General features: G+C 40.6%; 1 protein-coding gene and 1 long non-coding RNA gene across 5 annotated transcripts in view; one reads left to right on the top strand and one right to left on the bottom strand.

Annotated features, from left to right (window-relative positions):
• The window catches only part of LOC144069376 (BMP/retinoic acid-inducible neural-specific protein 3-like), a 57,891-nt gene extending 30,902 nt beyond the window's left edge, over positions 1-26,989 (bottom strand). For 2 of the 4 annotated variants that reach the window (XR_013298459.1, XM_077594742.1), the window contains exons 1-2: positions 26,541-26,989; positions 25,536-25,843 (exon numbers count right to left, since the gene is read on the bottom strand). Coding sequence is in view for 3 of the 4 variants with exons in the window: in XM_077594742.1 (XP_077450868.1) it covers positions 25,536-25,789 (254 nt within the window). In the remaining variant the exon portion in view is untranslated. Of the gene's footprint in view, positions 1-17,562; positions 17,598-25,535; positions 25,844-26,540 lie in introns of those variants that run through there. The other 2 variants (XM_077594743.1, XM_077594744.1) reach the window with 2 other exon arrangements.
• LOC144069377 (uncharacterized) lies at positions 6,818-8,151 on the top strand. Its single transcript, XR_013298460.1, has 4 exons — positions 6,818-6,954; positions 7,255-7,318; positions 7,389-7,592; positions 7,678-8,151. It is a non-coding gene; the product is annotated as an uncharacterized LOC144069377 (long non-coding RNA).
• Positions 26,990-27,523: the final 534 nt, after the last annotated feature.

The raw sequence follows: 27,523 nt of genomic DNA, 5'->3' as shown, positions 1-27,523 counted from the left end.
TTGAGACATGTGAAGGGGGCAACCCAAAATGATAGCAAGCCAATTGCAGGGCACAGGGAAACAGACAACCATTCATGCTTGCACTCCTACCTAGGGGCAATTTAGAGTGTCCAAACAGCCTACCATGCAGGCCCCGGGGAAAACATGCAAGCTCCACACAGATGGAGTGACCTGTATTCAAACCCAGGACATCAGAGCTATGAGGCTGACGTGCTAACCTGTCATCTGCTGGGCCGCCTGAGAATATATTTAACATAAAATTTTAAATGCTCCTGAAAACAGCAACAGAAAATATGCATGCATATATATATATATATATATATATATATATATATATATATATATATTTATATATATATTTATATATATATATATATATATATATATATATATATATATATATATATATATATATATATATATATATATATATATATATATACATACAAGATGTTTTGTCATTAACAAATGGGCATACGTATGGTTCAACACATACAAAGCCAGCGGCGGTCCGTGAATTTTCTAGCGCCACCTTCAGCTATGTCTGAATCAATCCAACCCTCAAAAACTATTTTATGGCTATAAAACCTCTATTGCAACTACAGCTGCGACAAATAAAAAATCATCAATAATAACCTCATACAATTGAAATAGTATTTAGGAATGCAGCCATATTTTACGCACCAAAAATCATTTTTACCTGTACACAATATCCATCCTCCTTTTCTATCGCCTTCGAAGCTAATGCTGAAAGTCGAGCCTATCCTGCCGTATATCTGTCAAACCTTTTTATTCGATTTAGTGCTGAAAATGTTCGTTCCCGGTTGTGACAGGCTTGCTTGCTTTGGAGTTTTCTGACCTTTCTTAATGATATCCAGCTTTTTTTTCTTGCAAAGTCCGTCTTGAAAATGGCATTGACAGTAAATGTGCGAAAAAATCTATTTCTTCTCCTCCTTCAGCCATTGCGGGTTGACAAAACCGCTATTAAATCAACACAACAATATACAGTGGCACCTCGTCATACGAGCACCCCGACATACGAGCATTTTGAGATACAAGTAACATTTCGAGCAAATAATTATCTGTAGATACGAGACAAATTTCGAGCAAATAATTATCTCTAGATACGAGACAAATTTCGAGATACGGAAAAGCCAGGTGGCCAAGACATGAGAGGCTGTTTATGATTTTAGCGCCCTGTCTTTTTTGCCGCATCTCTTTCATGTGTAACAGATATCTACGAGCACTGGGTGGAGTGTTGCATTTTTTTCAATGTTTTTTTCCGTCACTTAGCGCGAATGGTGGAGCGATCGCTACGAGCAGTATATATTACTTCTCGATGGCTGCTCATAAGAACATCAGGGGCACTGGCTCTCTCCCGCAACTCTCTCGTGTAATGTCTCTGGTCACAACTACCTCTTTGTAATGTCTCTGGTCGCAACTACCTCTTTGTAATGTCTCTGGTCGCAACTAACTCTTTGTAATGTCTCTGGTCGCAACTACCTTTTTGTAATGTCTCTGGTCGCAACTACCTCTTTGTAATGTCTCTGGTCGCAACTACCTTTTTGTAATGTCTCTGGTCGCAACTACCTCTTTGTAATGTCTCTGGTCGCAACTAACTCTTTGTAATGTCTCTGGTCGCAACTACCTTTTTGTGATGTCTCTGGTCGCAACTACCTCTTTGTGATGTCTCTGGTCGCAACTACCTCTTTGTAATGTCTCTGGTCACAACTACCTCTTTGTAATGTATGTGGTCGCAACTACCTCTTTGTAATGTCTCTGGTCGCAACTACCTCTTTGTAATGTCTCTGGTCGCAACTACCTCTTTGTAATGTCTCTGCAAGCACTGGGCGGAGCGTTGAATTTTTTCAGTGTTTTTTCCCCTTAGCCTGTTAGCTCTCGTTGGCGGAGCGATCGCTAATTCAAGACTACTTCTCGTTGGCAAGTGGTTGTGCGTTATCCTATTGTGAGGACATTTGTGTGCATCATTTTCGGAATATTTTGAAGGGAATACAAACTCAAACAACCCTCGATAATGACTGAAAGTCAGTGTGGAGGCGGGGCAAACAGAGCCAACCCGGCCGGGAGAAATGTATAAAAATGTAAAACAAAATTAGAATTAAGTTTAGTGTAAGGTTAGATTAAATTTATTTTTGAGTGTGTCTGCATCGTAATCCAAGTTCAGTTAAATTTGTTTACGTTACATTACGATTCACCGGCGCAAAAACTCTCAGTCCTGGAACGAATTAAGCTCGTATCTCGAGGTACCACTGTATATGGTCATTAACATGAATATGAATATGTTCATTTTTATGTGCTGTCCCTTATTGAATGAATCAAACTCAAAGCTATGGGAAGTAAAACAGAAAAGATGAGTTTCCACGGATATAAGGTAAGGTGGCCGTAGCTTTAAGACCGACCAAGAGTGACTTAATGATGTGTACGTGATGGCTTTTTTTCAAGTCACCATCCCTGCTCATCTACGACTCCGTGTGTGGCCATAACACAGCCGAAGTGAAACACCAACTCAGGGCTTGCCATCATTCGGGAGGCTTGACAAAGATACTCCAACCGCTGAACATTGGCATACACAAGGCATTCAAAACAGTTGCGAATGGCTTAGGAGGGATGGATGCCCGATGACAAACAATTACACAAAGGCTGCCAGGCAGTGGGCGAGTTGGACGACGATTTGTGAATGGATTGTGGATGTCTGGGACTAAAGTGTCGGTGAACTGTTGTTTTAGCTTTCGTCATTACTTCTGCGCAAAACCATGGAGACAAATCTGACTCTGATAGTGAGAGGGAAATCAGCGTGTTGAATGGCGAACTTGCCCATTTGCCCATTTGTCGGATACAATAAATGAGGCCTTTGACAAATGTATGGATGTTTGAATGCATTGACTTATGTTAACGTGAGTACCCATTACATCAATAAACCAAACACATTTTTTTCTCCAGCATTTTTTTAAATATATGTCAGCATGCATGCTAGTGTACTATGTCTCATGCTAACATGTCAATAATTAAGATGCAGGCATAGTACTACCATATGTTGCACATATAAAGCCGAAGGGCCGTGCGTATGGATTAAGTAAAGAAATTGCACCAACAACTGAGACCACACCTTTTAAATTGGTACACCGAATAGGCGTGAAAATACGGTAGTCTGTTACTCTGATGACGTTTCACAAGCACAGGAGAACACAAGCACAGGAAAGAACTCATTTAGAGAGACACCCACCAAAACAAAGACACACATGATTTTAAATTGGAGGGATGGTGGTGTATGATCTCGTGTTGTATTCATAGTGTAAATTTTTGTTATCCCATTCAAAGAATGGCTCCTATTTATTATCTAACTAGGAATGGTGTGGCAAACATTGCTGTTATTATTCTCTGTAAATGACATCTCCAGCATCAAATGCATTTTCCGATGTTGACAGTACTTACTGCGTGATGTGTCAACAGATTTCAAATGATTGAAGCTGAGCAAAATAAAAAAAATTAAAAAATGTGAAAATATAAAAATATGCACAGCAATGTGAAAATCACATTATGATTGTCCTGACGCATGGAGGGAAATGCCGGGATGAATCAGAAAGAAGGAAGCGATAGAATAAAGTTGATTTATCAATGGGATGATGAAAAATTAATCAGTATTGCCACAGTGCTCAAAAGATTAAAGTGCCACCATTCAGAAATCAATATGTCTGATCCAATGTGGAACAATTCAGCCACAACTCATCACTCTAAATCGAAAAGCCCAGGATCTTATTTCAATCAGGGAGATACTAGTATTGTCATTTGAGAAAGAAAATTGGGCTAGTGGACTGGCTACTACCATTATTGCAATCAATCATGTGTCAAAATTGCAGCCCACATATAGATTACAGAAATAATTAAAGACATTCTTCTTAACTTTATAGTTTACTTTTAAAACATTACATTTTTTTCCTGTGGAATTAGGAGGTTACCATATCATCATGGACATAAAAGACATGACATCTTGATTGATTTGCAATCCAACTACTGTAAAAGGGATCACAATCCTTAATCACTCTATTAAGGTCTTTTCATGGGTACTGCAGAGAGGGGTCCATCTGGATCTCAGAGTGAAGAAAAATATCTTTAGTTTGGACCACTGAACTATCTCTCATCTCATCTCATTTTCTGAACCACTTTATTCTCATTAGGGTCGCGGGGGGTGTTGGAGCCAATCCCAGCTGTCTCCGGGTCAGAGGCAGGGGACACCCTGAATCGGTGGCCAGCCGATCGCAGGGCACGAGGAAACGGACAACCGTGCACACTCACACCCATACCAAGGGGGAATTTAGAGTGTCCATTCAGCCTACCATGCATGTTTTTGGAATGTGGGAGGAAACCGGAGTACCCGTAGGAAACCCACGCAGGCCCGGGGAGAACATGCAAACTCCACACAGGTGAACCAAGCTGGATTTGAAATCAGGACCCCAGAGCTGTGAGGCCAACACGCTAACCACTCGCGCCACCGGGCCGCCCACTGAACTATCTCTTCACCCTCAAAAACGGTACTCGGACGATTCGCCGAAAGACGTTTGGCCGACAGACGTTTGGCCGACGAACAGTTCGCCGAATGAACGTTTCGCTGAACGGACGTTTGGCTAAATAAAGTACAACCAAACTCAGTTTTGCTTCCGTTGTCTTTTTAAAAACGTGTTTTTAGCGTTTGTCCGTATGTTTAAGCTGGTGTATGTTTTGCCATGCCTGGCTGCGTGTATTGGTGCGGTGCGCCTTGTGTGTGTGTCAAATACAGAAATAGTACTTGTTAGTGAGACTGCGCCTTTAAAAGTGGTGCGCCATATAGTCGTGAAAATACGGGAATTTGCTTAGTTCATTTCAATGGGAAACATTCGTTGGAGTTACGAGAATGTCGACATACAAGCTCAGTCCCGGAACGAATTAAGCTCATATCTCGAGGTACCACTGTATTTGCTTGTGCAGCTCGCTCCGGATACAGTTTGGTAGCTCTGGCTGGTCCACTCTATCACTAGCCAATCATAGTTGGTGAAAGCGATGACGTTTCCCTACGCCTGCGAGAAGGCCTTGGTGTCACCAAATCAAATTCTGATTGGTTAAAGCAACAGTCTTATCGACGCTTGTTTAATGCAGCAGAGCCTGCAGAACTGATTGTGAAGGCCTTGAGGCAGATTTCTGATCCTGGCAACAAAATATGGCTGAAATGTGGTTGGTTAAATGCTTCAATAAGAAAACACTCATCTGGAAGCAGTGCAACCAGGGGGGAAAGCAATGAAAGGAAGCTAGCAGACAATTTGGAATTATTTAATAAGTATTCATGGATAAAATAATAATTAACATCAGTCTGTGATTCAGATATTTCTTAGGCCAGCAGAGAAGGCCTTGAAGGCCCTGACGGCACACCACTGCAAACACCGCATTCTTTTAAGATCACAAACACACTAATAAAATGACCGCAGTCACCAATCCTTCAGCCACAACGAGTGAAACAAAACTACCCTTGCTGAAACAAATTTTTTATTGCCCAGAATAACATTCAGACCCATGGGGGTAGGCCTGCTGCCAATCAATTCCCCACCAATAACAATGAGCCCCTGGGAAATATACGAAACAGAAAACAGCTCATTAAACCCTGTTTCATGTCTATCACGCCCTATAATGAGTCACTATTATGTATTTTGTTTGTTTCCATGGGGATGTATTTGAAATGGTTGCAGAGAGAGATATGCACCTCATTTTTTGCCATTTATGCAAGGCACTTAGAGCTAAGCATAGAACTATATTTGCATCAAGAATCTTACAGTGGTACCTATACTTACGAATGCTTCTACATACACAACTATTAGGTTAGGAAACCCTTTGAGATGCAAATTACTATTTCAATATACGAAAACAAGACTCAAGTTACGAAATCCCCCAAAGCGTAAATACATTTCTTGTACGTATTCCTAATTTTATTTTACAATTTTCACGGTAGCCTGCTGGTTTCCCAATGGCTGTCTGACAACAACAACTCTCTCATATATAATCTAATCTCATTTTATGAACCCCCTTTATCCTCACTAGCGTGGGACACCCTGAATTGGTGGCCAGCCAATTGCAAGGCACAAGGAGACAAAAACCATTCATCCTCACACTTATACCTATCTTTTTAATATCTTGAGGCACTCATTTGCATATATAAAGCTTTCGTTACCTGAAAATTTAGCACCTAGTGGCATTCGTAAGTAGAGGTATCATACCATATTTACTCACATATAAGATGTCCCCACGTATAAAGCTGCACCCTTAAAATTGCATTACAATTGTTGAATTTTACAATTCCTTGCATAAAAGCCACCCCCTGATTCACAATATTCCCCTCCATGTGGTATTTCTGAGATACTGTAGGAATCAAAAGCACATTATTATGATCAATATTATAAGGAAGTTAATATGCCTGTCTTTGTAAATGCAAAATATAAAATTGTTCAATTTGAAAAAAATAAATAAGTCTATCCTGATGAGAACCTGATGCTTTTTAATGACAGAAATTTCAATTTTCTTACCAGAAGTTTAAGATGTTGTGGCGGCCAAATTTCTTCTCATGTCAAAATATCTCGATTTTTCCGATGGTTCATATTGCTGCAATAGTTGTCACTTTCGAACAAGAAATGAAAAGAAAATGAATCAAAGCAGAATTTTGTTTTATTTCATAATCCCAAATGTACAATCATTCCCTTTCTGTGTTCCAAAAGGGAGGGTGTTGCCTCCACGTAGATAAATTGAAAAAGGAAGTTAGGTAAGCATAACCAGGAAGTGTCCATAGTGGCATAGTGTTCACCAAGTCTCTGGGTGCAATAACATCATGTGATACACATTACACAGGCTGATATTTTAACGATCGACCGCAAGACCTTCGATCAGCCTTAACAACTATTGGGATGTGCTGAGAAGGTAAATGAGCACATCTGTCAAGGCTACTTGCATCTGGCCAGTCAGAGCACGTTTTTAACTGCGGTGGGCTGGCGATGCCATGAGCGAGCGGTTGTAAGCATAAGTGATTTTTTTCACCGTTTATGCAAGATACATTTTTTTGTTGAATTTCATTCATAAACGTCAAAATAAATTTTACTCAGCGTTTTATCTATTTATCTTTTCTCTATTTTGAAATAAATTGTCTTGTGTTATGGTTTCATGGCGTTATGTTGTTATGCTATGTTATATGTGTTATGTTTTGTCTTTGTCGCCTGGCAGCTTTTTATATGCAAATGAGTGCCTCGAGACACGAAAAAGATCCAAGTTATGAAATCCCCAACAGGTAAATGCATTTCCTTATCCGTTATATTATTTTGAAAATATTGTCGCGGATGCATTGATTCTGACTTTAGAACCTCGCTACACTGTCGGCCGAACTGCTCTCCGAGGACCCTCCTGAGGGTGCAGAGCTGATCCACTGTTCCACGGCGTTGAGGAGGTCTTCAAAGTATTCGCCTCACCGAATCACGACATCCCCAGTCGGGGTCAGCAGCGCCCCATCCCCACTATATACTGTGTGGATGGTGCACTGCTTCCCCCTCCTGAGATGTCGGATGGTGGGACAAAATTTCCTCGAAGCCACACGGAAGTCGTTTTCCATTCCCTCCTTGAATTCCTCCCATGCCTGTTTTTCTTCCTCAGTGATGACCTAAGCCACGTGCTGCTTGGCCACCTGGTACCCGTCAGCTGCCTCCGGAGTCCCATAGACCAAAAAGGCCCGATAGGACTCCTTTTTCAAATTTTCCTAATGGCATCCCTTACTGCCGGTGTCCACCAGCGGGTTCTGGGATAGCCGCCACGACAGCCACCAACCACCTTGCTGCCGCAGCTCCGGTCTGCTGCCTCAGCAATAGAAGTGTGGTACATGGTCCACTCGGAGTCGATGTCCCCCGCCTCTTCCCAGACATGTGAGAAGCTCTGTTGGAGGTGGGAATTGATACTCCTTCTGACAGGGGACTCCGCCAGGTGTTCCCAGCAGACACTCACGAAACGTTTGGGTCTCCCGGGCTGCACGGGCATGCACACCCACCATCGGAGCCAACTCATTACCAGGTGGTGATCGGTTGAAAGCTTTGACCCTCTCTTTACCGGAGTGTCCAAGACATGCGGCCACAGGCCCAATGACACGATCAAAACGTCAATCACACTGCGGCCTAGGGTGCCCTGATGCCAACTGCACATATGAACATCCTTATGCTTGAACTGCTGTTTGGTGCATGCACACAACTGTCGGGTAACGCCCCCCCCCCCCCCCACCTGAAGACGGAGGGATGCTCCCCTCTAATCTACCGGGGTAAACCACAACATACTGGCACATAGACGGGGGCAATAAGTATGCCCACACCTGCTTGGCCGCTCTTACTGTGTGCGGCTCCGGAGTCGAAGAGTGTCCAACCCCCGTCGAGATGAGTGGTACCGGAACCCAAGCTGTGCGTAGAGGTGAGCCCGACTACATCAAGCCGGTATTTCTCGACCTCACGCACTATCTCAAGCTCTTTCACAACCAGAGATGTGACATTCCACGTCCCAAGAGCCAGTTTCTACAGCCGGGCATCAGACCACCGAGGATCCCTTCTTTGGCTGCCGCCCAGCTTTCGACGCACTTGACCTCTTTGGCCTCTCTCATACGTGCTGAGGGGGAACCCACATCGTCTCTTCGGGCTGTGCCCAGCCGGGCCCCATGGGTGTGGGCCCAGCCACCAGGCGCTTGCCATCATGCCCCTCCTCCAGACCTAGCGCCAGAGTGGGCCCTAGTGAACCTCGTCCGGGTAAGGGAATCACTTGATCATTGGTCTTTCTCGTCATAAGAGTTCTTCAGTGCCATTCTTTGTCTAGTCCCTCACCTCAGACCAGTTTGCCATGGGTGACCTTACCAGGGGCACAAGGCCCCAGAGAACATAGCTCCAAGGATCCCTGGGACACACAAACCCCACCACCACGATAAGGTGATAACTCATTGGGGGTGATGGATGAATGTGTGTCAGTGTAAAATATATATAGACACGTGGAATATGTTTTGCGATTCCTTGTTTTATTATGTATGTGATCAGTGTTTGATCATGAAGTGCTTTGAAAAGTTGGTCGCCCGCCATATCAGGAATACAATCCCCCCCTCAGTTGCTTATAGAGCAAACAGGTCCACTGAGGATGCTATCGCCATGGCTCTACACACAGCACTGAGCCACCTGGAGCACCATGGGAATTACGTGAGGATGCTTTTCATTGACTATAGTTCAGCCTTCAATGCTATAATACCGGACATTCTGACTGACAAACTCTCCCACCTTGGCCTATCCTCTTCCATATCCAGCTGGATAAAGAACTTCTTAACCAACTGACCACAAACTGTTAGACTTGGTCCCCACCTCTCTTCCTCCATTACACTGAGCACTGGCTCCCATCAAGGCTGTGTACTGAGTCCTCTTCTGTACTCCCTGTACACATACAACTGTGCACCAACCCACCAGTCTAACCCCATCATCAAATTTGCCAATGGCACGACTGTGGTCGGACTCATCTCAGGAGGGGATGAGTCGGCCTACAGAGATGAGGTCAACAAACTGTCTTTGTGGTGCTCGGTGAACAATCTCACACTGATCACCACAAAAACTACAGAAATAATCCTGGACTTTCGCAAACACAGCATTGATCTGGCCCCACTCCTTATAAATGGAGTATGTGTAAACAGGGTCCAGTCCTTTAAATTCCTGGGGGTCCACATCACGGATAAGCTCTCCTGGTCTACAAACACCACAGCAGTAGTGAAGAAGGCCCAGAAATGACTCCATTTCCTCAGGGTACTCAGGAGGAACAACTTGGACACTAAGCTTCTGGTAACCTTCACCTTCTATAGAGCCACTGTGGAGAGCATCCTGGCATACTGCATCACAGTGTGGTACGCTGGAAGGCCGCAGACAAAAAGGCTATGCAGAGAGTGATTAACACTGCCAAGAAGATCGTCGGCAGCTCTCTGCCCTCACTGGAAGACATTGCCAGCCCTCTTTACCCCAGCAGAGCCGGGAACATTGTCAGGGACCCATTCCACCCTGGTCACAATCTGTTCCAGCTGCTGCCCTCTGGCAGACGCTACAGGTCTCAAAAAGTACGGACAAATAGGCTTAAGGACAGTTTTTCCCACCTCCATCAGGACTCTAAACTTGCGGTAGCACGGCACACAATCCCTTCTGTGTAATAACTTTGGGGTGAGGTAACATGAAAAGACGTTGGGCGGTGATCTGCCTCCTACTGGCTGACTGAAGGTAAGTGAGGAGACAGTGAGAGGTAAGTGATCCGCTCGGGGGTTGATGCGGTGTATCCATCACGGCAGAATGCCAACGAGTCTGAAATTATCACTTATTTGGGCCTTTTGCCGGGAAAGCGCACCTTATGGAGAAGCACTACTAATTTCGTCATACGCAGTTCTGAGTATGATGACAATTAGGCTTTTGTCGGGTCAATGATGATGACAAAGCATATGTCCGATTATTATTATTCTTATTATTAGGTACGGCAAAATGAACGTGGCAGCTCTTATGGTGGTGCTTAAGAGTGGAAAAGTAAAGGTTTGTGAGCTGCCAACTGCTAAGGCTGATGTCACCAAGGTTTAGTGGTGTGTCGTGTATCACATCAAATACACATGATGGTGCAGTGTTTTTCCCCCCTCAATTCGGTCTTGTCACAAATTAAAGCAGTCAATGCTGTGAGAAAATTGCAAGTGGCAAGGAGCAACTGGAATGATGAGGGCAATGAGAATGAGCTACACCTTCAGTCAGTATATTGTATGACTAAAATATATATTTTTCACTATTAGTCCTGTTATTGACAAACATTCAACATTTGTTATCTGTAATTTAGGAAAGTATTATGGAAAATCACTATTCTGTTAATGTGTTTCAAAATATGTGTCAGTAGTTAACGGCCAGAACCGGGTGAACAAAAAATGAGATGACATTTGAGCCCACCTTTTAAAAACAAAACTGGGTGCATAATGGTATGTCAGAAGAAAAAGCTCTGTACTTGTGCAACAACTTGTATTGGGGTGATGGGGAAGACAAACATCTATCGTGTTAAGCGGTTTGGTGTTATGTTTCCTTCATCCATATACTATTAAAGCTGTTTTTTTCCGAGACAATCCAGATTAGAGCCGGAATAGGTAAAACGAGATCGGTAGTACAGAATTTACACTTAATCATTCTTCTGACCCATATTCCACGATAAAACCAATAAAAAAAACATCTACCTACTCGTTTCCTATTGAGGCATACGGCCCCTGCTGTCTCCTGTACTTTTTTGACATCATGGTTTTCAAGACAGCTGATGGCAACATTACATAAATGATTTTTTTGTACAATTTCAATACTTATGAATTTGGCTCTTTCAGGCAGACGATGAAGTCTGGTAATATTTACTCGGCACAAGCTGTGTGAACAAAATATCCCAGTTCATCGGACACAAACTTTCCCGGCTTATAGCCTCGTCACAAGTCCGGTACGTTACCGACCATGTTGTGTGTGAAGACAGGAGCTTCAGCCAGTATAGGTTCATGACAAAGTTATTTTGTGTGACACTTAATTTCCCCATTGTGACCACATAAGTTTTAACAAGTAGTAAACGATGATTGTGTTAAAAATTTAGATGGTGAGCAAACTAGATCTGATAACTGTTGCACTTCTTTGGGGTTAGATAGAGAGTTTTATGAATTTTTCAATAAAACAGCACTGGACTTTGTGGCAAAGCAAACAGTGTGATTGTTTATAAACAATTTTCTTGGTGTTAGTATTTTCTTTTATTAACTTAATTGAAAATGTGTAATTTTTATGCTCGGTATTTTACAAATGAATAGGTCGGATTGGTTCAGTACGTTAACTTTATCTTCAGCTTAATCCAAAAGGAAAGGATAAACAGCCATGACATGCCGAGTCTGAAAGATGCTGAAAGATGTTGAGCCGGCCGGGTAAGTACCACTACATTAATCTACCGATACATTCCCCTATGGCTGAAAGATACAACCTGGGTAGATTCCTTTTTGCATTATCCTTTTCTGAATGGGTCTTAAATAAACAGTAAAAATTATATTTAAAAAAATACATCAAAGTGAAGCAATTCTAACCTAAAGAAAGCTATTTTCTCCTCAAATATAATTTGCCTTTCACACCCATGGAGACATTAGAATAAACTAAAGGACATGAATGATTTTTTTTTGGTCTTGCAAATTAAGAACCTCATGTACAGTCAAACCTCTGGGTACAGAATTTTCAGGTTATGAATCCTTTTGAGATGCAAATGAGTGCCTCACGATATGAAAAAATATCCAAGTTATGAAAACGTCAATACATTTCCTATGTCTGTTATTTTATTTTGAAATGTCCTTGCTTGACAACTTCCCTACACTCTACTGAGCTTTCATTGGCTGTCTCACAACAACACACCATGTTTCTTTGACCGCCATTGTCTGCTCAGACTCATGCTTGGAAGAAGCTTTGACCAAGTGCCTTCGACGGACTCGCAGTCGACAATAACTCTTCAAGTTTTAAGATTCTCTCGTGTTTTTTTCACCACCGTTTGTCGTTGTGGGCTTGAAGTTTTGTTTGGAGGAAGCAGTGGCTGCCGAGTGCCTTTAAAAAACTCACAGTCGACCCTCAACCTGAAACGCAGCCTGCGGTGGGTGAAACTGTCGCGGGGGCAAGTGATGGGGCTGGACATTGCCAAGTTGGTTGAGGGGCACCAAACAAAATCTCAACGGAGCAGGAATTAATGCAACACTTGGCAATACATGAGGACTTCAACGAGAAGGGGGCCGCGGAGGAAGCAGCCACCATCCCAACAGCACAAATCAGAAAAAAAAATGGGGGAGAAATTTTGCGAACTTTCCGACTTCATGGAAAAAACATCCTGAAAAAGTGTTCACGAGTCGTGCGATCACCCACTTTGACGACATTTGTCTTGTGCATTTTAGAGACATTATTAAAAGTCATCAAAGGCAGTTGTCTTTAGATCGATTTTTGTCAAAACGTCTGTTAACAAGCACCACTGAAGGGTAACTTAAATCCAAACAGGTAAGAAGCAGTAGCAATAAATGAAATGGGTGAAAAATTAGATCCCAAAGAAATCATAAAACATTAATGAAAAAGATTAAAAGTTCAATGTAATATTGATTTGAAGTCTTAATTTTATGTTGATTAAATGTGTGTTCAGGTGATTTCTGCCTCTGTGGCCTAATATTAGCTTCCTGACACTTGTGCACATGCGATTCAACACAAATAGATTTTGCATGCTTATTCATTTTAATGGCTTATTAAATAATTTTATAATAATTTCCTCTTATTTTTGTGTCATCACACTTTTCCTACAAAATTGGGACACTTTAAAGAATTTTTAAGGCTTTAGTTGGTTTTTGTGAGGACCTTGGAACGAGTTAGGGAATTTACTTACAAAATTTTCAACTTACGAAAAAGGTTCTGGAACCAATTAATTTTGTAAGTAGAGGTACAACTGAATTGGGGAATGTTGCCTTTTACCCCAGGAAAAAAATATTCCCAGCACTATACAGTGGGACGAATAAGTATTTAGTCAACCACCAATTGTTCAAATTATCCTAATTGAAAAGATTAGAGGCCTGTAAATGTCAACATGGGTAAACCTCAACCATGAGAGACAAAATGTGGAGAAAAAAAAACAGAAAATCACACTTTGATTTTTAAAGAATTTATTAGCAAATCATGGTGGAAAATAAGTATTTGGTCAGAACCAAAAGTTCATCTCAATACTTTATGTACCCTTTGTTGGCAATAATGGAGGACAAACGTTTTCCGTAACTCTTGACAAACTTTTCACACACTGTTGCTGGTATTTTGGCCCATTCCTCCAGGCAGATTTTCTCTAGAGCAGTGATGTTTTGGGGCTGTCGTTGGGCAACACGGACTTTCAACTCCCTCCACAGATTTTCTATGGGGTTGAGATCTGGAGACTGGATAGGCCACTCCAGGACCTTGAAATGCTTCTTACGTAGCCACTCCTTTGTTGCCCTGGCTTTGTATTTGAGATCATTGTCATGCTGAAAGACCCAGCCACGTCTCATCTTCAATGTCCTTGCTGATGGAAGGAGATTTTCAGTCAAAATCTCTCGATACATGGCCCCATTCATTATTTCCTTTACACAGATCAATCGTCCTGGTCCCTTTGCAGAAAAATAGCCCCAAAGCATGATGTTTCCACCCCCATGCTTCACAGTGGGTATGGTCTTCTTCTGATGCAATTCAGTATTCTTTCTCCTCCAAACATGAGAACCTGTCTTTCTACCAAAAAGTTCTATTTTGGTTTCATCTGACCATCATAACACATTCTCCCAGTCCTCTTCTGGATCATCCAAATGCTCTCTAGCGAACCACAGATGGGCCTGGATGTGTACTATCTTCAGCAGGGCGACATGTCTGGCAGTGCAGGATTTGAGTCCCTGGCGGCACATTGTGTTACTGATAGTAGCCTTTGTTACTGTGGTTTCAGCTCTCTGTAGGTCATTCACTAGGTCCCCCCTATGTGGTTCTGGGATTTTTGCTCACCGTTCTTGTTATTATTTTGACGCCACGGGGTGAGATCTTGCATGGAGCCCCAGATTGAGGGAGATTATCAGTGGTCTTGTATGTCTTCCATTTTCAAATAATTGCTCCCACAGTTGATTTCTTTACACCAAGCGTTTTACCTATTGCAGATTCAGTCTTCCCAGCCTGGTGCAGGTCTACAATTTTGTCTCTGCTGTCCTTCGACAGCTCTTTGGTTTTGGCCATAGTGGAGTTTGGAGTGGGAGAGACTGAGGTTGTGGACAGGTGTCTTTTATACCGATAAGGAGTTCAAACAGATGCTATCACTACAGGTAACGAGTGGAGACCTTGTTAGACCTCATTAGAAGTTAGACCTCTTTGACAGTGAGAAATCTTGCCTGTTTGTAGGTGACAAAATACTTATTTTCCACTCTAATTTGGAAATAAATTATTCAAAAATCAAACAATGTGATTTTCATTTTTTTTTCCTCATTCTGTCTTTCATGGTTGAGGTTTACCCATGTTGTCAATTTCAGGCCTCTCTAATCTTTTCAAGTTGGAGAACTTGCACAATTGGTGGTTGACTAAATACTTATTTGCCCCACTGTATGTCAAACTATCGATGTAAGAATAATCATGCAATTTTAAAAAAATGTTCTTGAATAAATGAAAATGGCAAGCAAGGCATCAGTAAGAAAACAGGTTAATTGCATCTTCTTTATGAACATAGCAAATGTAAATAGAAGTATATATGTGAATGTAGGTGGCCCATTGGATGAGTGGTTAGGGCATCCGCCTCACAGTTTTGATGTTGAGGGTTTGTTCCCAGGTCGGTCCTGTCTTCATTAAATGTCCATATGATTATTACAGCTTTCACCAACAAGGAGCATGTGATGAAATTTTAAGCACATCACTGTTTTAACACCATTGTAAAATACGTAGATACACAAAATCAAAATAGCATGCTAATTTTTTTTCAGATTTATTTTTAACAAACCATTGAAGCCATATGCCATGGTTGAATTCCACATAGCATGCCCTGACTACAAAACTGCAGGATGAGTGTTTTATTAAACAAGGAAATTGCCGTATTGATTTGTTGCTTCCATGAATGCCACTGCACCTCTGACAATAGAGAACAAGAGTAAGTGAGAAAGCGAGATTTTCAGTGGGGTGTGCCAACAGCCAACTTACTGATTAGTTTTGTCTACCAATTTGTCATGACACGTTTGACAAGAAATTCATTGAATTCAATGATGCATATTCAAGCATGTACTACTTGTGTTAATGCACAAACTTAACAAAACACAAAAAACAGAGACAGAGGGCAAATCAACAACCATGTTGTCATTTTTTTATGATGCAGCTGCTCTCTCTCGGGTTTGAAAAGGCCATTTAAATGCAGAAGCGGCCGTGTTGTTTCTCATTGTAAACAATGCCGCAGCATTTTCTATACGGCCGTGTTTGTTCCTCTGTTCTGCTAGTTTATGCCTATTAATTCAAGATGTTCACCTTCTCTCCGTCAGTATTACTGAGATGTCCTGTTTTTTAATTTTATCCCAATGCCTTATATATTTTAGTTTAGTGCTTTTTTGGCACCTTACTCATATTGTCTCATCTTCTGAACGGCTTTATCCTCACTACGGTTGCGGGGGGTGCTGGAGCCTATGCCAGCTGACTTCGGGCCAGAGGCAGGGGGCACCATGAATTGGTGGCCAGCCAATCGCAGGGCACAAGGAGACAAACAACCATTCACGCTCACACTCATACTTAGGGGCAATTTGAGTGTCCGACCAGCCTACCATGCATGTCTTTGGAATGTGTGAGGAAATCAGATTATAACCCACGCATACCCAGGGAGAATATAAAAACTCCACACAGGTGGACCGACCTGGATTTCAACTCAGGTCCCCCACTGTGAGGCCAACGCACTAACCACTCATCCGCCGCGCCGTCTGGCACCTCACTTGTAACCCATTAGATAATTGGGTGATCATTTTAATTTTCAAAGCCGTCTCGTGGTCTAGAGGTTCACTCGCGTGACTTTGGTGCGGGCAAGCGCGAGTTTGATTCCTGCTGGTGGCGTTATTATTGGGACTGTGGATGGTCATTTGTCTCTCTGTGTTCCCTACAACTGACTGGCGGCCAGTCTAGGATGCAGTCTCCCTTTCACCTGACAACAGTTGGGTTAGGCTCCAGCAATCCCTTCGAGGATGGGCAGTATGGAAGATGAATGTTGTGATGAATGATGAATATTTATTTTCATAACATAACTGTGCACAACTTCCTATAACTTTCCTGTTTGTATTTTCAGAGAATTCAATTAGGGCGCTGTAGTTCAATAAACTTGGTTTATGGACAAAATGAGCATCACCCCTATTTGGAAGCAGCATGCCAATTGAAATGTGTGACAATTAGGTGAGACCAAACCCTTTACTTAAAACGGAGAGAGACATTGTAGGCTTCTCCAGCAGAGAGGCGCTGCGTTTAGCAGTTAATATCCCTCAATTCACCATTCACAACAAATCTTTATCAGCGTGGATGAGTTAAGGATTGTGTGCGGAAGGTGCATTTGTGATTTACTCAGTTTGGTAAGACCGGTAATACCAAGTTACCGAAAAAACTGTTAAAATTATTGTTATATGTTGATGTATAGAGAAGAGAGAGAAACCGCAGTTCCTCGAGCACGGAGGTAAAGGAACCCTTTTGAAGCTTCTTGGTGAGTTGAATGTACTGACTGTAGTCGAGTGTAATAGCGTGGGGCCATGTGCACACAGGCCTGTAGTCTTGGACACTACTATCTACACAACACATAGTCTATATTACACTTGTATTGTGAGAAGGCTGGCTATTTCATCTTTAATGTGTGGTTTTGACAATGTTAGTTCAGTAATGGTCTTTTTTATACAAGCTAGGTTTTCTGACCACTCTCGAAATAATTTTGGATCTGAAATCTGGATTCTCTCTGTCGAGGGAGATGACGACCCACCCTTGATATCGAAGGACTCCAACGAGGATCATCCCTGAAACCTACCTCCCCGGTTGGGTAGGATTGTTTACTGCATCTGCAGAAGAATTTGATCGGAATGAACAGTGCATTTTATTCCCATTTTATTTTCATATCTACTCTTCACTTGTTTTAAAGGGACACTTTGATTTTCTTTTAGGAAACAAACACACGAAAAAAGAAACCCTTGAGTGTGTTATATGCTAGTGAGCCGGCTCAAAAGATAGTGAATAGTTGTATATTTTCAAAACTGTAATTACACTTCTTTGATAAGACTTTTGTGGCTCCTGTTTCTTGTTGTTTTCAAGTCAATTGTCCATTCACTAATCTGTTCTTCCCTGAGACGAACCTAGCGCACAAGCCCTTAGGAACCCATCACTTTAGCAGACCACAGGGGTTACACTTTCATCAAACTTTGTCTTCTTGCCTCAGTTGTTGGATTGATTTTTTAATTTCATTTCACATCCGCATTTTATCAAATCGGCTTGGGGTATTTTGTGATTCCATCGGCAGACTACGCCCTCCCTCTTCCATAAACGGTGAATCAGTTTCTAAGTAAACTATATTTGCTTTTGGAATAGGGGACCGGCAGCTGAGAGGTTAGCGTGGCAGCCTCACAGCTCTGAGGTCATTGGTTCAAATCCAGGTCGGTCCACCTGTGTGGAGTTTGCATGTTCCTATGCCCTAATGAGGATAAAGTGGTTCGGAAAATGAATAATAAATCCCAAATTAGTGAGGGTTTATTTTATAAAACTGTAAAATGAAATATACACTATTCATAAATATTTAAACATTTACTGTTACAGTACGCTACTTCAAATAATCATCTCTTTAATATGGTAAATCCTCACACTTTAGTGTGTGAGAGTCTCCTTCCATGAACCTCTGGCTCAAATAATTCTTCCATCACACACGTGTCACGAGTCATGAACTCAACGCTGGGTGATGTCCTCGTCATTGAAATTGCTGCTGGCAATGAACCGAAGGACTTTGCTGAGTTTTTTTTCTCTCGCCTTGAAGACACATTCAACCTTTGACTGGGGATCAAAAATATTAACTAGATTTTTATCCACAAATGCCTTATTAGGACATGTCATACTGACATTCATGTGTACCAAGAAGTGGACATTGAAAATTGTGCAAGCTGAGAACAAAAGCAGTCCTCGTGTAGCAGGCTGCTCTTCACATGCTGTTATACTGCCATTCATTAATTTTCCGAATCACTTATCCTCACAAGGGTTACGAGGGTGCTGGAGCCTATCCAAGCCAACAAGCCAGGCGGGGGAGACGCTTAACTGGAAAATGGCAGTCTGTACCGTCGGAAAACCAAACAATAGAAATACCTGGTAAGGTGACTAACCTTAAAGGGAAAAAAAGCATGTCTTACCTTATGTCTGACTTTATGGCAACATTTTCATCTTTTTGATTATTGATTTGATAAAGACCATTGCTAAATTATGCAGTACAATAAGAAAATATATGTCAAGAGTTCCAAGCCGTTATTAATTTTAGGTTTAGAATTTTGCCACACTATTAAATAATTGAATTAATCATTAAAGCAAGCAAAAAATATTTTTTTAGATGTTTTATTCTCCATGTGTTTGCCATTGATAAGAGGGGTTGATTATTATGACTAGAAGCTTCTCCTTTCTTAGCCAGGAGGCAAAATAAGATTTGTTCATTTATTTTCTGTACTGCTTATCTTCACAAGGCTCATGGGGGGTGCTGGAGATGGTAAATAAAATTCTTAACTTAGACAACTTAAGAGATTAATTTCCTCAAATTATGCGGAGAAGTAACTGCACATCATGACAACATGTTTCTCGTCATTCAGGAAATGAAATCGTGGAGACCAATGTTCCCTCTAAGATGCGCGCATACGGAATTGCTCGTCAAAAGCTCGAACAACAGTGCAAGCAGACACGTTAGTCCAAGCGGCCACAATCCATTCACAAATAGTGGCGTAACTAGCCCGGCACCTCCCTTCGTAAAGCTGTGTTCGCCACCTATCATCCATTGTTCCCATGCTGCTCGCAACTTTGCTTTGAACGCCCGGTTGATGCCGATATCCAGCGGTTGGAGTTCTTTAGTTAAGGCCTCCAGGAATGACGGCAAGCTCAGAGTTCATTTTCGTGACTTGGTTTTTCACCGCTGCTGTAAGATGTGCACGCGTGGAGTCACAAATCAAAAGTGACGGCGAGCCATCCGGTCTCTTAACATACACCTCACGTAGCCAGTCTCTCATTTTTTCCTCGTCCATCCAGCCCTTTTGGTTTGCCTTCACGATGACGCCAGTTGGAAACTTTTCTTTAGGCAGCGTCTTTCGCGGCTGCTCTATTCCCATGTTCCCCTGCATAATTGATGGCTTGAAGTTTGAACTGAGCTTTGTAAGCGTGTCTATTTGTATTATTCATTTTCGGGGGGCCTTAGAAACCAAACTGAAATTGTTTTGCAATAAACACATGCCCAAACTATATACGGGTACCTGGTAGGGGCGTGCCTTTAGCGTCTGACCCCACCCACGTCCGCCTTCTCTCCATATAAGAAGCGTGTTGGCAAGAAGTGCTCTCATTCAGGCTTTGGAGCATACACACAGCGCTTCCAGAAATAATTTATTGGCATATTACAGAAAACATGCATTTTTATAACTGCAAACATTAATTTTTATCATCTTTCCATCATTAACCACTTTGGTTGCGAGGTTGCTGGTTGTGGAATGCGGGAGTAATGTTAAACTCATTCTGTCAGTGTGAAAAAGTAAGAAGAGCAATCACTTAAGGAATGACATTAGTTGCCTGGCATTTTTAGCATGCGTAGAAGTGAAATTGCCTCCTTCAAGTGCGTTATGTCTCCGTTTTACTACCCTATCTTCACAGAGTCCATTGATGTATGTATGAAGGTAGTTGATAAGCACTGACCAAATATAAAACACATTGGATAGCTGTGTTTATGTTGTTCATGTCACATTTTCCAATCCATGGATTCATTCTTAGAATGTCTGAATCTATTATTCATTCGATTCGTATTAAATAATACTGCAAAAACATACTGCAAATTGTTGTTGTAGGTGAAAACGACCCATCTGCAGGAGGTATTACATGTTGGTTCCCTACATGTCCCCTCTTCCAGCCAACTCCCTCAGCCTTTCATCTCATCCCTGACTTCCATGCTCCAGTGACAGCATAGGCCAACTGATCTCTGGAGAATATTTAAGAGCCAGAAAAAGCAATTAGTTTGGATCATTTGACAAGGGACTGTAAGAAAGAGGCTAAGGACATCAATGGGGGAAGAGGGATGCTAGATCTGGTGATATTATTGAACACTTCATAGACAATTTTGCTAATAATGATGTCTCTAATTTAGGCTACTAGCAAAAAAAAACATCTCCTTTTAGTGTGTTGGGTCATAATGATGTCTCTAATTTAGGCTACTAGCAAAAAAAATCTAATTGTAGTGCTTTTTTCTCTGTCATAAGCCATATGGGGATCACAATGTCTTGTTTTATAGGAGCATTCAAAATAGTCACTTGTTTATGATCTGCCGCCAATAAAAATACTATTACTCAGATAGCGGCCTGTGGATGATATTTTAGTAATTTGTTGGTTGTCCAGGCAGACAAGTTCAGACCCTATACAATAATGATAAGAAATAGGCAACACAAATTTCAGTGCCATAATTTTGGCATTGGTCAGTGATTTCATCCAGCATTTTAAAGATGGGTTTTTTTTCTGTATTGACTGTCCAGATCTTTATTATCACAATCACCCCATTATGGTGCAAAATGGTAAGTATGTCTGCCTCAGAGTTCTGGGGTGAAAGGTTTAATCCTCCAGCCTTCGTGTGTGAACTTTTAATGTTTTCTCCTTTCCTGCTTGGGTTTTCTCCAGGTACTTTGGGTTCTTCCCACATCAAAAAAAAAATGTGTGGTAGGCTGATCGAAGACGCCAAATTGTCCGTAGCTTTGAGTTGGTGCATGAATGGCTGCAACCCCCCAATCCCACCTAGTACGGCTGAGCTCAACTCCGACACTTGTCTTATTGTGCCCAGTGTTGGCTGGCAATCCGATTCATGGTGTACCACCTCCACTGCACATATGTAGCTATCAATGTTCCCTCTAATTTTTCGTTGGTCTGAGCAGAAAGTCAACCTCCCTGAGCGCACTGAGTACCAGTGTGAGCGACATCATCGGTACTCGGATGATTCGCCTAAAGACGTTTCGCCGACGGACGTTTGACAGACGGGCAGGTCGCCGAATGAACGTTCGGCGGAACGTCCATTCGGCGACCTGTCCATTTTTCATGTAAAACATGCTGTAAAACACGAAAAACATAAGTGGACAGAGCTACTGCCACTTGCTGCCGCTTAAACGGCGCCATCATGGGGAAAGGGGTAAAAAAATAAAAATAAAAATAAATAAATAAATAAATAAATAAATAAAAAAATCCGATTTTTTTTTTGTTTGTTTTTTACTGCGCGCCATATGATTGCTGCTGCGCAGCGAGGACGAGAGTAGTGCGCAATTGCGCACGCGCGCAGCTTAGAGGGAACACTGGTAGCTATCATAGGCTAGTACAGTGTCAGTGTTTCCCAACCACTGTGCCGTGGCAGATTGGTGTACCGTGAGCAATGGTCAGGTGTGCCACGGGAAAGAAGAAGTCATACATACAATGTAATATTCAGAGAGAAAATTTAACATGAAAATAACAAGATTAGAATTGAACAGTTACAAGGTTAAATTAAAAATATTATGAATGTTAAATTACAGGGTATACTATTAAAAGATTCAAATTGTGAAACAGTCATTTTGTTGCTTATTTTTCTTTAACCTGAACCGGAAGTTGTTCGGTTTCTAGGGAATTAACTTTAGGCGACGTAAAGTCTGTGTGAGCACAACATTTTTTTTCTCGTAATATTAGGAGATTTAAGTAATATTTGGAGAAGTCATAAAATTATGCGATTAAAAACATTTCATTACTTATTTTTGCATCACTCGAACGCAAAGTTGTTCAGGGTCCGCAGACATCAAGTTTGGCTGACATTTGGTCAGTATGAAAAATTTGATTTTGGAATAATTTTGGAGGTTTATGTGATTCCTGCAGATAAAACTTTGATGAGAATGACTATTGTAAATGTAAGCGACATAGTTTTAAATGAAACAATTTTCAGATGGTGGTGTCCCTTGAGATTGTTCAATGCAAAAAGGGAAACACTGCCATAGTACCTCTGCGACCATTGTGAGAATCAGCGACAAGATCACTAAATCCTGTTAATTGTCTAATGCCACCAGCACTACCAGAAACGATTATTTTAATAGTTGACCAATCACTAATTATTTTAGCTATTTGTCATTTGACATTTAAGTGTTGAGGTGCAGAAGTTTCATTTACATTTGCATAAATGTATTGCGTAAAAAGGTTGTGCAACAAAATAGAAAGTTATGGGACCACCATTTTTTGTCAAGCCCTTGTATCATTGTTTTTTTATTGTTTATTTTTATTATTTTAACTCCATTGAACAGAAATGCAAAACTAAAGCATAATTTTATTTTTGTTTAATTTGGAATACACTTTTCTTTGTGAAATAAATGGTAGATTACATTCTTAGGGAATATTGCCCTGCCCTAAAATTATTTTCATCTATGCGTGTTAGTCTTTTGCAATCCCATGTGCAACACAAATGAAGACTTCTTCACATGCACAATAGCAAAGATGAATAGAATCACCCTTATTTTGCATATGTATAAGACAGGCAACTATCATTTTGAGAGAAAAAAAGCATAAGAAAGATCTAATGTCACCCATTGAATTATTTATTGAAAATTTTGATTGTCAAAGACATTCTAACTAGTCGACTCATCTTGATTTCCTTAAATGTCACTGAATTAAAAAAAAAAAGATAAACTAATGAAATGAACATTTAATGATTTCACCACATTTTCTTTTCGAAAAACAACAAGAAAAGTGAAAAATGCTAACAAATATGAATGTGGTTTGGAATAATACAACTGTAAAATGTGTAGTATCTCATAAACATACAAGACCTATTAAACTCAAACACTTTTGAGCACCAACAATTTGTGGGAATGGCACGGTTATTCTAAATTGGTGGAGCCCTTCTCATTTCTCTCTCTGTTTGCGCTCCTTTCTTGTTCCTGCGAGGTAGGTTTGGCTATCGATGGAGAGTAGATAAACACGCTTAATAATTGTAACCAGCTCATTTTCTAAGTTCATTAGTCAAACAAGGAATTTACTTGTACACCTCACTTCTATTCTGCATTCTGTGATATTTGATAGATGCTAATAAGATAATTTTCAATGTATTCATAGCGTACTTATTTTTCCACTGTGTCCTTGGTGTTTTTCCACTCTGTCATTGGTGTTTTTCCCCTTATCTTCTCCTTTTTTGTAGTGAGATATTTTTGTTTTTACCTGCCAGTACGGTTTGCTGGGTTCTGTTTCTTTTTTTAGTACTAACGTAGTACTTGTTTCCATCCTTCTTTCTTGCTTATTTTCCTGTAATTTCTCTTCTGTCAAACATTATTTTGCAAATATTTGTTGCAATACAGAGTTGCAGTATTCCTCTAACAGTTTGACTGTGCTGTCATAAATCATCACCTATAAATCATCATATTAGTTGCTATTTTTTACAAGTATACATGACTTAAAAAGCCAGGTGGCTATTTAATAAAATATTCTTTTGACATCATCTTTCTCCGCTGCTGTCAATCGATAGTTTAATGTCATTGTATTTAGATGAAATTGGCCATCCTACATCTGCAATCTTAAATGATCTTTGTGTCATTGAATGGCAATCTTGCTTATATTAGGTGATGCCAGCCCAACTATCTACCTGACATTGTCTTATCTGTCAATTGCAAAATGCCAGCACCAGTCAAACCTATGTCTGAGTTGCAATTGTTCCTGGAACTAATGGATCAGTGGGGCTCCATGGACAACGGTTCACAGAACATCTACCTTCCAGGCACATATAGTCACAAGCATGTACATTTCTTGGTATGCACATCAAGCATCCCTTCTAGTCGCTATCACTCAATAGACAAATACACACAGCATTTACACTTGCACTGTTTAATCCACTTAATAAAAGACTACACATGGCATTTTGCTAAATTATGCATGCTTGGCAGTCTGAAAGTATCTTATGTTAGCTTGTTGAAATTTTAATCTTTCAGTGATATTTGTATTCTAAAGATAATTTAACTCAATGCGGAGATAGGGGATAATTTCAGGATATTTCCTTGATAAAAACAGTTATAATTGTTGCTACCCTTTAGTCTTGTTATTGCTAAAAAGGTAACTTTCAAAATTCACATACTAGAAATGAATTCCATTCATGTGCTTCATTTATTAATGCATTCTAGGATATTTTAGAAATGTTGACTTTATCCCTGATTTGTATCTTTCTTGGCAACCTAAGGAAATGCAGCTTCCAAACAATAATCTGTGGCTTTTGTGCACATACCCACTGTGCTTCATAACATGCACCTCCGAAGACATTCGGTAAACTCTTGTCTCGCATCATCTGGCTCAGTCAGAAATCTCCTTTTCTCAAATATTACTGTGGTATCTCAAATTTTGCTGTGTTTGATATATTCGTCTAATATGATTATGGAGCCTCATAAATTAACAATGTGTATGGGCACATCTAAAAGGGGCTCAGTAATACAAGAACATACATATAAACAGTCGCTTTCATCTGTTTGCAGCCGGCAAGAAATTTAATAGTAACCCTCGTTTTCCACTGACTTTGACAGCATGTTTCACTGTCAAATAAAATAACAAATAAATAAATAAATAAAATAAAGTCTTTGTAAACCCTTTCAATGCTGGAATAAACGGCAAATTCATACCTTGGTTATGGACATGCATGTGCGTGTTTACCATCAACAGGCTTCACATTTACAGTACCTCCATCTAAAAATTCTGAAGTTTTACCTGTATATTTTGTATTTTGTGGTGAATCCTTGTTGGTAGCGATCTGTGAAATCAGTAAACTCCTGTGAGTGGTGGAAAGGACCCTTGCCTGTTAGTAGCCAGCTTAGGGCCCCTGCGGACCCAGTGAATCCAGTCAGTGAAGGCTCTTTATCGTTGGCCTCTACCAACATCCAGCTCATTAGCAAGCTTACTGTTATCCACTTGCATAGAAACATGAGGGCCGTCAATCTAACAGTGATACCGGGACCACTCATATTGCTTCCACCGTCCCCGATGACTCTTCATTCTCCTTGCACTTCAGATATTTCCTAAAAGAGACAAAGGGAAATGGGTGTGTTAAGATAGGAGACATATATATATATATATATATATATATATATATATATATATATATATATATATATTTATATATATATATATATATATATATATATATATATATATATTTATATATATATATATATATATATATATATATATATATATATATATATATATATATATATATATATATATATATATATAATCATTGTTTAAATTTCTACTATTAGTGAGTTATTTAATTTTAAAGTGTGGTAAAATTGACAGTTGCATGTATGATCAGAATGAATGGGGGCAGAAAGTAAGGCTTTTGTACTGGAGATTGACTGTTAGAGACCGACCATGTATGAAAATGGGATTGAATTTTCTCTTTTGGGGTGACTTTGAACATAACACAAAATTTCCGAATGGGTATGCATAATAATCTCATCAATTAATCAATTATTGTTTCATGTGAATATTTAATGCAATGACACACACACACACACACACACACACACACACACACACACACACACACACACACACACACACACACACACACACACACACACACACATTATCAAAGTAGTAAATAGGTGTAAGTTTAAGTGTAAGTACAAATAAGTGTAAAGCACATGGTATACTGAACCTGTTTTGATGCCACACTTTTGACATGTATTCATTTAAATAAATGACCATTACCTTGTTAGAAAGCGCTATAACTTGAAGGAAATCCTCTGACGGGGTGCGAAATTAGGAATGGTTCGACGCACTGACGGGTACTTTTAGCGTCCTTGTATCATCCTTTGGACATGTTCAAGGAGAGGCTCGTCGACCTTGTCGTAGCATCACTGTTCTTTTCTGCCGTTTTTCTTTTGATCCACCTGATATGATCTAGCGAAGGTCTTGCAACATACAGTAGATTCAATCCCATTCAACGAGTCACGAATCCTCTGCGAGCGCACAAAACTCACCTATTCCAGGATCATTTAATTCAGCAGATTGCAGAGTTTTCATTTTAAAAAAAGAAGTTACCAGGAGTTATCCACCAAGTTAGACAAATGAAATAAAATAACAAAATAAAGAGCGCTAGGAGCGCATTCCATCAATTGATATTGGCCGCCTTGCCCGCGCAGAGTGAATAGCACGGCGCCCTCTTCCAACCGTCTTTACCAACACAGTGTCATTTTTTTCTTCATTTATACTCACTACGAAAGCACTCGGGGTTGGCTGGGATTTGCAATGGAAGGGGTGAGGGTGGGAGGTGTTCAGAAAGAGGCGGTGGTCAGTTTAGGCAAGAGCTAAGTGCTGCTGGAGTCGAGGCTCATTTTTAGAGGTCGTTATAATGAATAATAAGCACTTCGAGCCGCATATATCCTCACTTATTTCTTCGCCTTCGCCTTTTCACTCCCTGAAGAGTTTTTATCACGGTGCGTTCATTCAATAATAAACAATGGTCGGGTTAGTCCGTAGTTGCATTTACTCAGTTAAATTCACAAAACCACACACATACATGTCTTGATATTTGTAGGATGGCATATTTGGTATTAAAACAGGCATATTTTTGGGTTCCTCATTAGTTAGCTCAGAGTTATTTTTAATTATAAGTAATTATCAACACATTCTGTCGGGTTCCTTTAATCTGTTCTGTATGCAGTCAGATAATTAAATGTAACACAGTGGGT

The sequence above is a fragment of the Stigmatopora argus genome, chromosome 24 (assembly GCF_051989625.1).
Source record: "Stigmatopora argus isolate UIUO_Sarg chromosome 24, RoL_Sarg_1.0, whole genome shotgun sequence".
Taxonomy (NCBI): Eukaryota; Metazoa; Chordata; class Actinopteri; order Syngnathiformes; family Syngnathidae; genus Stigmatopora; species Stigmatopora argus.
The sequence above is the reverse complement of the archived record's forward strand: the minus strand, read 5'-3'. Positions and strand labels throughout refer to the sequence as shown.